Source organism: Dermacentor albipictus, chromosome 10 (genome assembly GCF_038994185.2).
Source record: "Dermacentor albipictus isolate Rhodes 1998 colony chromosome 10, USDA_Dalb.pri_finalv2, whole genome shotgun sequence".
Lineage (NCBI taxonomy): Eukaryota > Metazoa > Arthropoda > Arachnida > Ixodida > Ixodidae > Dermacentor > Dermacentor albipictus.
In genome coordinates this window covers 57,715,603-57,727,928 of record NC_091830.1, presented here as the reverse complement: position 1 = coordinate 57,727,928, position 12,326 = coordinate 57,715,603, and the positions used below count along the sequence as shown (strand labels likewise).

The window sequence follows — 12,326 nt, the reverse complement described above, 5'->3', positions numbered from 1 at the left end:
CGTGCCACTCTCTTCTTCTTACTGGTGCGAGCGCTCAGTGGCAAGCATGATGATGATAATTTACTTCAGATGTTGCAGTTACTGCTTTCTTTCTCGTGCCTCTTCTGGCTTACTGAGCTTCCTCACAATGTAAGAGTGGCTTTCTACAGCGAAGCCGTCTATCGCTAGGATCTAGGAAAGAAATGTATCCGAGATGTTGACAAAAAACAAATCGTCATGTGGGTCCATCCTTGTGACAGTTGACAAAGGGTCCAAGTTCAACCTGTAATGTGCTATGCAACTACCTTTGTTAAACGTGGGACCTAAAGTGGCCCCAGGCACGAGAATAAGAGCAGACGCTTTTTTAAAAGTAATTTTCTACAACCTTTCAAAAAGGACCGTTAAAGCATTCTCGGCGCCAACCGCGTTAACGCGCTAGTGCCACTGCTCGCGCGTTCGTCGTCGTTATTTTCTTCCAAAGCTGGCTCCGTTGTGCAAACAACTATAATAATCAGCAGTGGCTCGAGCCCCGTCGTCTTCTACAGCTGGCTCTGTTACCGCTCATCATTCCACCGTAGAATTTCACTTCTGTCGTCGTAACGGTGAGGCTGCGTTCACGGGGGTATGAGCCATTGAGTAAGGAGGTATGAGCCATTCATTGTCTTACGTGACGGACGCATTTAATAGACAGTTTTAGTTACACGTACGTAGAGGCTTCACGTACGCAAACGTGAAAAGCCTACGTACCTTACGTGCACGCCATCTGAAACGCTTTTAGCTACACGTACGCGACGCACGCCAAGAGGGACCCCGTAGCTCCATCTATCGGGAAATGTGAACACGGCGGAAGCCAATTCAACCATGTCGCCTGTTTCGATGCGAGCCGTCTGCGCGCGCGCGGCCCGCTATCGCTTCTTCGTGATCTTGCGGAACTCCCGCGCGAAGTTGTCTACGTGCGCAAGAAACGCACGCAAAGAATTGAATCTCACGTACGTACGTGAGACGCGCGCGCGCCCGCTACGTTCTACGCATGCGCACTGCTCACGCGTAGAAGCTCTACGTACGCAAAGCCTCTACGTACGTGTAACTATAACTGTCTAATAACAGAGGTGATACGTGAATGTGCGTGAGTACCGATAACGACACGATGACGACAGATTAGGACAATAAATATGTTCGTGACATTGTTCAATATTCGGGGCCGCCTCCGTGCCGTGCGCAAAACAGCTTCGCTGGTCCTCCACTTTCACAGAGGTGAATGGCTCAGGAACTTCTTTTGATAATTCAGAAGCTTGAGTTACTAATAAAGCACAATTCTTCGCAAGTTAAAGTGAACTTTCACTTTCCTCCTGTTGCTGATCTCTTCGGTCGTAGGATTATAAACCCTGTCGTTATTTTGACTGATCCCCCCTTCTTGGCCAGTCCTTCGTAGTTGTTGCGAGGCAACAACCATATTTTACCTTCTTTTCCTCAAATTTAGCACGACGGTTCTTAACCCGTTCGGTACGTCCAAGATGATGAAGCCGGTGGCAAGCACGAAGCTTGAACCAGCTTGAGGGGCGCCCTCTTATTCTCTTCCAAGCTTCTGCACATGCAGAGGGTGATTCAAGCTCTCATATTACGCGGTAGTAACTTGGAAAACCCCAACAAAAGTTTATTCCACATTATCTTTGACTCACTGACGCTATACCCTCGGCCACAGTGATAATGATGTCCACGAAGTCTAGAGAACGTTTCTTGCCCCTTCTGTATAAGCGGTTCTCACGAGCACCCTTGCTGTTATTCTTGCCTTCTGTGCTCCTTGCATTGGGCTAAAAGCTGGAATTGATAAATGTAAATGAATACAAAAAGAAAATTTACATTTGAAGTTATAAAAAGAATAAATGTGACGAATACAATAAATTTAATGACGTAATAACGTCTAATGAATTCCAATAAACGCACTAAGATGTTAACGAAATAGCCGGCAGATTTAAGTGGGTAATAGCTTGGAGTCATTAATAAATTCCCAATTGGTCAGTGCGAGTGTGACAGAACCATTCATGCGTGATTCGCGCGTTTGCTCTCGACGCGACATGCAGCATGACGATGGTGACGTCTGTGGCGCGAATGAACCTCGAGCACCGGTATACTTGAAGAACGAAATGCTGGGATGATTTCACGATATATGAGACAAAAAAATGCGAGGGAATTCCATCGCACCTCTTTGAGGTCTCGGATGTGCGTTCAACACATTGCAAAGAATTGTGCAGGAGGTCACTCGACATGCGTCCTGTCACTTTGGGGAGCGGTCTGGATATATACACACGCATATACATGCATATATATATATATATATATATATATATATATATATATATATATATATATATATATATATATATATATATATATATATATATATATATATATATATATATATATATTCGAAGGCTCCTGAGTGGTGGCGCTGCCTAACACTCCCAGGGTTATTTCCAGTAATAACACATGTATACCCCAGAAACTGCACGGGAAAATGACGCTGCAGTGCGGTAGCTGAATCGTTAGAGCATCGCACGCGTAATGCGCAGCCGTGGGATCTTTCCCACCTGTGGCAAGCTGTCGTTCCATCCACTTTCAATTGCATTAATTTAGCATTTTTGCAATTCAATTCTAAAGCACAACTAATTTCCCCTGGGTTGTTCTTGGTGTCCTATATATATATATATATATATATATATATATATATATATATATATATATATATATATATATATATATATATATATATATATATATATGTATATATATATATTAACTGTACTGGCACCGTGCAATGTATTCTGATGAACGCCGGGGACCCCGGCCGAAACATCAATAAACCGCTCCATACGCGCATTTACTTCACTGTGAATATTTACCCGGACCCAGAACTGCTTTCTTTCTGATATATATATATATATATATATATATATATATATATATATATATACACACATATATATGTGTGTGTGTGTGTGTGTGTGTGTGTGTGTGTCTCAGTAGACGTACTACTGCCATCGTGCTCCAGCTTCCCAGACTTCGCATACATTTTTTTCGACTTTTCCACCACTAACGATAGCGCAGGTCATTGACTTGGTGTGTCCTCGTTGTAAGGCACAGCCGGGACACCGACGTTGTCGTCACAAACTTTACAGAATTGTGCGGGCCGGCGCCTCTTAAACGCGTGGACATCGTCAAATACCATTGTGGCCATGCAAACGTCGTCATGGCAGCTTTGCCCGCTGACCACCGACCCGCCGTCAGCGCCACGCCATCATCGTCAAATAGTTTTCGTGACACAGTCATCGTTACAGCATATTAGTTATACACTCGTCTTCATCTGAATGCCTTCCTATATACTGTAGTTGTGCTGTCGTTATACAGGCATCGTATTATCGGGGGGTCCGTATGATGGCGCGCACTCCGGCTGCGCCGACGACTCAAACCCCGCGTCCCACCGCTCGCCTGCCCACACGCGTGCGGTCGTGCGAAAAACTGCACATGTCGCAAACAGGGCGCAAATTTAGATTCAGACGGCTTGTGCGGACTCACTGCAACTCGAAATTAGTACAACTGTCCTACAACATCCACTTCTTTTTTTTTCTTTTTTTTTTGCACGACCGCACGTGTGCGACAGGCCAGCGGTACGGCGTGCGGTTTGAGCCGGAAGGCGAACCGCACGTCTCCCGATCTCGGAGGACCGCGCAGCATCTCTGAAACTTCTCCCAGCCGCCTAGCGGTGGCGCTACAAGCGGCCGCAGAACTGCAGCGGATCGAAGGTCGCGCGCTCGCATGAATCCTTTTCGCGAGGGCGTTGCGTACGTAAGCAGTACGTGTACCTTGCGGGCGAGGTGTGCGAAATGAGCGCAGCACAGCTGGGAGCGCTTGCTCCTGACGTCATCCACTGCCGCGTCACTCGCGATAAGGTATTCGAGAGGCCAGACGTTTCCTCTCGGCTCTCCTTCATTCACTGGACACGTGCCCGCGTCTTCGCTGTCGCCAGAGGCACGCGCTTGCTTCACTCGCTTAGCGACTGTGCGGTTCCGTAACCGCTCGCCCGTTCCAAGCGTGCTACAGAGAGCCGGCGCGTTTGTTCTCCGTCGGCTGTGTATAGCGCTGCCGCAGCAACGGATATGCGGCAGGCGTGGAGTTTCTACGCGCGCATGGTGCGCGATCACCCGATGAAGACGCAGATGATCACCACGGCCACGGTGATGCTTTCGGGAGACCTGATCGCACAGAAGGTGATCGAACGCCGGCCCGAAGTCGATGTGCCTCGAGCGGCGAGGTAGGCTTTTTGATGCGCGTATTTCCGTCTAAACTGGGATATACGTCGATATTTTTTTGCCCGAAAGAAAATGAATGAAAGAGCGAAAGTGACCCCTCGTGTTATATAGCGGTCTCCACAGTGCGAGTGGTCGTCTGGCCTAGTCAAGGTCGGGGGTCGACCTTTATTCCGGTTTATACGTTAAGTGTCTCGTTTTCCGGAAATTGCTCTGTAAGAAACGTTTAAACCCTTTGGGGCGCATTTTATGTCGAAATTATCATGTCTTGCATGCCTTTCCTTTCTTGAAAGCTCTGGGCTCGCAACTTCGCGGTCAAGAATGTTCTGTCACGCTGCTAACATGCATGCAGTTCCTGATCTACAAGTTCCGGACGCGCAGCGTTAAAGAAAGGAAAGGCACCTGAAGCAAATAATTGTGACAACTCAAAGGGTGTACACTGTTCTTTTATTTTTTAGGTTGTGCTATGTGGGACGTGTATATATATATATATATATATATATATATATATATATATATATATATATATATATATATATATATATATATATATCGCTGTACCGAAACAACACACTCTAAAGAAAGTTTACACACTTTTGGGGTGTATATTTGTCACACAACGATAATCGTCATCTGTATTGCCCACCTTTCCTTTCTTGAAAACGCCGCGCTCGTTACTTTCCTGTCGAGAAGGCTCTGTCATGTTGATAACGCGCATGCCGTTCGTGACTTGGAAGTACTGGGCCCACAGCGTTAAAGAAAGGAAATGCGGACAATTAAGACAGACGACGATTATAGCTGTGTGGCAGATATACACCCCAAAGGGCGCAACTGTTTTTAGAGTGCGCGCTTCTAAAGTTTGAACCCTTTGGTGCTTCTCTTGCCCCACAGAAATAATCGTCATCGATCTTGGCCGCTAGTCCTTTCTTTAACGCTGGAAGCCGGTACTTCTAGGTCAGGAACGGCATGCGCGTTATCAGCGTGACATTGCATTCTCCACAGAAAAGCGCCGAGGTTTCAAGAAAGGGAAGGCAAGGAAGGCAGATGACGATTATCGTTGTAGGACAAGATAAGCTGCAAAGAGCGCAATTTTTCTTTCTTTTCTTTTTTTTTTAAGCACTTCCTACTTTGCCGCTTTACGCCACGGGCTTCACGATGAAAGAACTAAGGAGAGCGAGGCAATAAGTCCTTACAAAGGAAATGGGCATAACACGATTAGGACGCGGACATGCGCTAGTGAATCGACGGGTCATTCGCTGGATGAGGAAATCCTATGCTTGACGCGCGGTACAAACAACCTGACCACCGGAAAGTATTTGCCGCAACGCAGAATACGCGAAGACGTCCTATGCCCGACCTCTCTGCAATTGCTGCTGTGGCTGTATTTTGTAGGAATTATTTTCTATCGTATTCCAATTTATTCTCATTCGTGCTGCTGAATGCCCGGTCGCGGCAATATAGCCAAACAGACAGACAAGAATTATCGCAAAATGAAAAATGTTCATTCAGATATACAGCCCAAGATTACTCTGTTACGTATAGATATTGGCACGTATACTTATCTTTATCGGGCAACCGCGTTTCGCAGCCTAACAAATGTAATCGCACAGCGTGGGACGCGCCTGTATGTATCCGAAGTTTCTGGAACGTTATCGATGCTTCTATCCGCTGTCTGTTGTCGCCGAACGTTATGTTATCTGATTTCATCACCTGACGCGAATGGTGTAGAACTTTGTGGAAGGCACGCGGGTCCGAACGATTAGTCTGGAACATTCGATGACTGCTCTATAAAAGCCGACGCGCTTGACCCGCTGATCAGATTTTCGACGATCGCCGAGCGTGTTCGCCGCTACCGTTGCGCTTTAAGTGTAGCCTGTTTTGTGGGCACAGGTTCGCCCAATAAAAGCTAGTCTTGTCTTTCACAGTACTGCTACTGTGTTCTTTAACGTCACTACCACGTGACAATATACTGAAATTTGGAAATTATTGATTCGTGGGTTATGACGTCCCAAAGAAACACGTGGCGATATGACGCCGTCGTCGTGGAGAGCTCCGGTCTAAATTTGAACGTCTGGGGTTCTGCGACGTTCACCTAGATCACGAGGAGCACTTGTGCAGCTCGAACCGCCAAAAATATTGTGCTGCAATCATGCATGATCCGTGCGGGAGTGTGTGAAGGTGTCTTTAGATATATTTGCGCTTGCCTTCACATATGTGCAAGCGAGTATGCAAGTACGTTCTTGTGCGCGCAAGATATTTGTGGCAACGTCATTGCTTTGTTTTCGTTCTCACCATTGCTATTTATGCGCAGGACGTTGCTGTGAAAGTGGTAACTTTTCAAACCTCAGTGCACATTGTACTGAGCTATGCCTCAACAGCAAACAATTGAGCGGTATGGAGGTGATGTTTTATGTGTATACTCGATTGCTTGTTTTAACTTATTTTGATTCATGTTTATTCTTTTGAACGCTCGTCACAACGATTTCTTTTCGTTTCAGTTTTAATTCCTATTAAATGTCAATCTCAACAAATGTCATACATGAACGTAAAGCATAACAACTTGATTAAACTGCGTCTTTGCATTCTACGCAATATATGCACAAGCTGCTGCTTGTGCGGAAACGACTGGTAATGCGTCGCGTATGACGCAGCGAGGGCGTCCCTTCTCTTATAAATACAGAAACTTACCTGCACTGCTCTCGCAAAGTCTGTGTTCAGCGACTTCTTATTCTGCGCGTCGACCAGGAAGGTTTGGTCGTGTCAAATACCAACTCATACTTCCAATTAAGATTGCATATGTGCTAAGTCTTTCTTTGCGCTTGTACTAAACGCTTTGACTAATAGTCGTAGTCGGTAATTATTAGTGCTACAAGTGTGGCGCTACACAATGTGTGTCGTGCTGGCGATTATAACCCGCCTCGAGTTGCCTTTGCGGCTATGCCGTGGCGCTGCTCAGCCTGATGTAAATTTCACCTCCGGCCGCGGCGGCCGAATTTCGATGCCGGGGAAACGGAAATACGCTCTTCTAAACATGGCCTCCGAGATTTCCGCTTGCCGGCAGGTCCTTCTCAAAAGCAACCGGCGTGCTCAAATCTCGGAGACCATGGTCTAACCTACATATAGGGACAGCTTAGAGAACCCCTGGTGGCCAAGTTAATCCGGCGTGCCTCATAATCATATCGTGGTTCTCACGCGTAAACCCCAGAATTGAATTTCAGTTTAGCTGGTGACTAGAGTTCTATATATCTATGAGCAAGGTTTGCAGTTGCGGGCGTGCCAAATCCACAAAGAAGTTTGTGGATGCATGCGATGCCCGGGAGGCTGCGGTTATGACATGACGTAGCTGCAGATTGTCATTAATGTAGATAAAACTGGACACACGCACTCCTAGCATACGTACACCACTACAAGGTGAAGTGATTCAATCCAAAAGCACATGTCCAAAGTAATCCAGAAGAACGTTTTTGGTCGATGGCAAACCATGCGTTGAAAATGTTTATTTGTAAAGCAATTACATGTAAGCAGTACTTTGAAAGTGCCTGCGCGTTCATTATAGCTTCCCATTCAAGTTCGTTCAACACTATCAGGCTAAGTTAAGGTCGCTTACGTTAGCGAGTATACGAAAACCTTATTTTCCAGAAAGGCAAATTATTAGCCCCTTATGGGGTCTTTTTTTAAACGGGTAAGCATTTCTGTCCGTCCGCCTGTCTGTCAGGTCAGAAACGCTAAATGAAATTAGCGTTTAGAACAGAATAAATTTGAAAGGGAAACCGTTGGCGATGGTCAGTGAGCAGTCGATGAGTTCATAAGGATGATAAGGAGTGATTAGGGGTTACACAGATCATATCACGGTTGGTAATGGTTCAGCGCGTATGGAAACGGTGCTTAACAGCAATAAGGATATATAATGGTTGGAGCGATTCTGATAAGGTTAATAAGCATTGATAAGAGTTTATAAGGGATGTATCAATTCCGATCAGGTTGTTAAAGACCGATAAGAGTTAAGGGTCGGATCATGCCAGATAAGATTGGTAAGGCAGGCAAGACTTGATAAGGATCGGATCTATTGCGCCAAGGTTGATACCGACAGATAAGTGCTGATAACGCTCGCATCGCGTCCGATAAGGTTAACAAGCATTAAGGGTTGTTGGGAGTTTATACTGATCGGATCAAGTTTCGTAACATTGATAATCACACCAGGCTGAGTAGAGATGAGCACTTGTCACAATGATTACACATCCTTTGACAACTCCTAGAGGAGTGTCTGCGTGTATATTTTGTAGCGGTATCAATTTGATTTAATATGTAATGATGGGGAAATGCATGAGACGAATGTTTAAAACAGGTAAATATGTATGGAAACCGGCACCCTGCACAAGCCTTTTTCACAAAGCCATGGTCACATACTGATTTTCTAGTGAATGTTCTTCCAGTCGCAGTGTCTTTTTAAGTAGCAGATGACTCAACAGGGCATCGGAATCGTTATCTCCCATCTAGAGTGAAAAAAGGTAATTCAGCTGAAGCGCTGACAATAGAACAGCTACTGCCATTCATGTTGCGTAGGACAAAAACACCTCTGCATGGGGCTCTTTTCGTCACGAGCCAACCAGAAAGCGCAGAAACACCGATGACGAGGTGATCTCCTCGTAAGCCATGAAGCGGCAATCTCTGGGACATACACTGCGAGGAAGCATTAGGTCAACGCTGCCGGTATTCTCAAGCCGACTCTCCTCAAAGCCATCTCCTACGCCTTTTCTTTATCAGAAAAGCCGTCCAACGCGTTGCCCTGCATTGGACGGAGCCGACCCATTCTGTGCTTGGATTCCGGTAGGTTTTAAATGACGAACAGTCGTTAGGGTCTACCGCTAACCACTGTGTGTACATTTTGTCCCGATATGCTTGTGAAACGTCGGTCTTTTGTTGCAACGTGTGCATTAATAGCTTTCGTTGCAACGCAACGTGCGAATGCTGCAACTACATTATCCTATCGCACCAGCTGTCTTTCCGGAGGAGCACGCATGCGCTTGTAACGACCGTCCGTCACTTCGTTGTCCCCGCCGTAGGGGTCAATGCCCCTTGCTACGAAAATGCAGTTTACCTCACCGTGCCTCGCCATGGGGGTCAATGCTCCCTGCTCTTTCTTTGAACCGAAGCGACTGCCCGACTAGGGTGCCACCACTGCCACTTGGCAAAGCTGCTTTTACTTTTGGATAAAGCCAGTCAACTCTCCAAGCTGTCAAAACGTGTATTCCTTGCCTCCGCTAAACCAAGCTCCCTACACGCTGATCCCGGCGAGTGCAGCTTTGGAGCACACCAGAACTTACCGCGACACGGTCACGTGTTGAGCAGACTTTTGTTGGCTGCAATTTTTGTTACGTAATCCTCCCTTCCAGTTGTTTGCTTCCTGCTTACTGGACGAACTTTTATCTCACTCTCTAAAGGCCCTATCAAAACTTGCAGGTTCTTCGTCATGGGCGTCGGATTCGTTTGTCCCGTCGTCCGTGGCTGGTACCTCATCCTCGAACGGGTCGTCGGCAGTGGTGCCGGCACTGCGCTGGTGGTCAAGAAAGTGCTCCTGGACCAAACGATATTCGGCCCATTGTTTGTGCCAAGCTTCATGGTGGTTCTGGGCGCCCTGCAGGGACGCTCGTGGGACGACATCAAGCAGTCAGTGCGCGCGAACTATCTGCAAATCCTGGGGACCATGTACATGATCTGGCCCGTGGCGCAGTTCGTCAACTTCAAGTTTGTGCCCCTCAGCTACCGACAGCCGTTCGGCAGTTCCGTGGCCATCGTGTGGAACACTTATTTGGCCAGTAAAGCCAACAGGACGCCGAGGACGGGCCCCGGAGAAGTGACTTCGAATTTCGCGGACTTAAAAGCTTGCGTTCCAAGCACGGGCAGCTGATGAGCGGAATACGTGCAGCCTCTGCGACCGCGGAGGCACAGTGATAATTGAAGTGAAAATCAGTTGGAAACGAACTGCCATAGCCTTTCCACTGCGGGAATGCAGAGAATGAAATGACAAATATTTATTTATACATAGTTAACCCTGTACAGGATCTTAGCTTGAGGGTCATCTATATGAAGAAAATTAGTATATTTTTTTAATTAGGACACAGACATACGAAAGTACTCGTTAAAAGAATTAGCACTCAAAACACAACACAGAACTAAACAGCACTTTTCACTGTGTTAGCAGGTCTCAGATTGCAAACATCCTAGATGGTAAAGATGAATTCATCCAATGATGCTCTGTTAATGAAGGGCTCAGTGTATTTGACTCTCGGTGTTCGTGCTACAAATGAATAGCCTGAACAGTCGGTGTGGAACCACCAATATTTGAATACCTGCGTCTTGCTGGTTTTGTGTCCAAAATTTAGGCGTATTTACTTGCGTATCTCGATCGCGCGGTAAATTAGTTGATGCGTGAATTTTCTGGATGCTCATCAAACTCCATGCTGTAGTGGCAGAATCCCTGCGTTGTTTAGTAATTGGGTTGGCGAGTCAGTGAACATAAATTTATTGTAGATAATTCGCGTTCTTTTGCATATCTTCTGGTTTATTCATATCGGGTTTAATAAAAGGACACCATATGTGTACGGCACCGCACGCCCGCGTTCTATGCCAGTAAACTTGTTTTCCGGCGAGCGAAACCTAAAGCACGAGTTATGTTCAAGAGGCACTTTAGAGCTGTCAAAAAGACATCGTCTATGTGCAGCACATCATGTTATCAATATGCTGTCATGCGTGACGATGAGTGGGGAAAGTATATTGCAATTTTCCCGTAGTGAGCGATATGTGACAGTGACGTCGCCATGTATTGAAAGGTGTATTGTGATTGATGCCTACAGTATACGTCTGCGAGTTCTCTACGTCACAACGACTCAAGTTTCAGAGCTTTTAATTGTTGTAGCAATAAAACTAGAGCAGTATTAAGTGTGAAATTATGACAATATACGTCCGCTTCCCGAGTTAAACAAGAATCAAAACAATACGAGCAAGCTGTTACTATGAAAGAAGTGGTTAGCATCAAATTTCCCATAAAGGAACCAAATACAAGCTTGAAGGTAGAGTTCGAAGACTTTCCTTATAGTCTAGCGGAACAGCTCCTAGCGGCGCAAAAACCACAGCCGCTGTAGATTGCACATATAGTTCGATACACGCAATTCCTTTCTGAACTGCCGTAAAATTACACCCTACTATTTTCTTCTTAGAGTGCAATGGCGAAAACGACTTTCGAATAATGGCGAAAAACGTCTTTCGATTGTTTTCTCAAATAAATATTTCGTCATTTCTAAACATACTGAAATATAAGGCTAGCATGAGGTTCATCTGACAAAAAAAGATGCCTTATTTACATTATTTGATACAAAGATGTAATGGCCCTTCGCAATTGGACGGCGAGCCAACTGAGGATCTTGCACATAATAAACAACTTATTGTAGACAGTTGGCTGCTTCATGTGCTCACTGAGAAACTGTGGCACTCTGTGTAGCATCTGCTGCTGTCGCCTTTAATCCAATAGGCGTTGTTATCCGTTCTGTTTGAACACAAGCGAATATTGGACATTTTCCGACAGCGAATTTTCTAATCGAATGTGAATCAAATGGAGCGATTATTTTATGCGCATTCGATGTCTAGAATGCTCGCACATACTTATAAGACGTTAGTGTTACTATAAGAGGATGCGTTCTTGAAACGGAGTTTAAATAGAAATAAATCCTTGTTGACTTGTTTAAGGGTATTTGTTCGTCCAATGATTCAGAAGCCAGTGTGTGCTACGTGTCCTTAATAAATCGTATACTAGAGTGGTTGACCACTCAGTTTGAGACACTTAAAGGGTTCCATCTACAGTCAATGAAAAGTGAGACTGTTGCCTCCAAACAGGCGCATCATGATGGTATGTATAGTCCCAAAAGTGTGCCGGTGAGGCATGCGTAATGGTGTGCGGTAAGCATACTTTGTTATTTTGGAAGTGGAACGTGTGACATTCTACTGATTAGTCCCAGAGTGTTTTACTGGAGTTGACGCTTCTGTCGT

General features: G+C 45.7%; 1 protein-coding gene across 1 annotated transcript; it reads left to right on the top strand.

Moving 5' to 3' along the window:
- Positions 1-3,834: 3,834 nt before the first annotated feature.
- On the top strand, positions 3,835-12,052 carry LOC139050467 (mitochondrial inner membrane protein Mpv17-like). The gene is made up of 2 exons (XM_070526884.1): positions 3,835-4,288; positions 9,744-12,052. Exons 1-2 carry the CDS (start codon positions 4,134-4,136, stop codon positions 10,189-10,191), a joined length of 603 nt encoding a protein of 200 aa, XP_070382985.1. The 5' UTR covers positions 3,835-4,133; the 3' UTR covers positions 10,192-12,052.
- Positions 12,053-12,326: the final 274 nt, after the last annotated feature.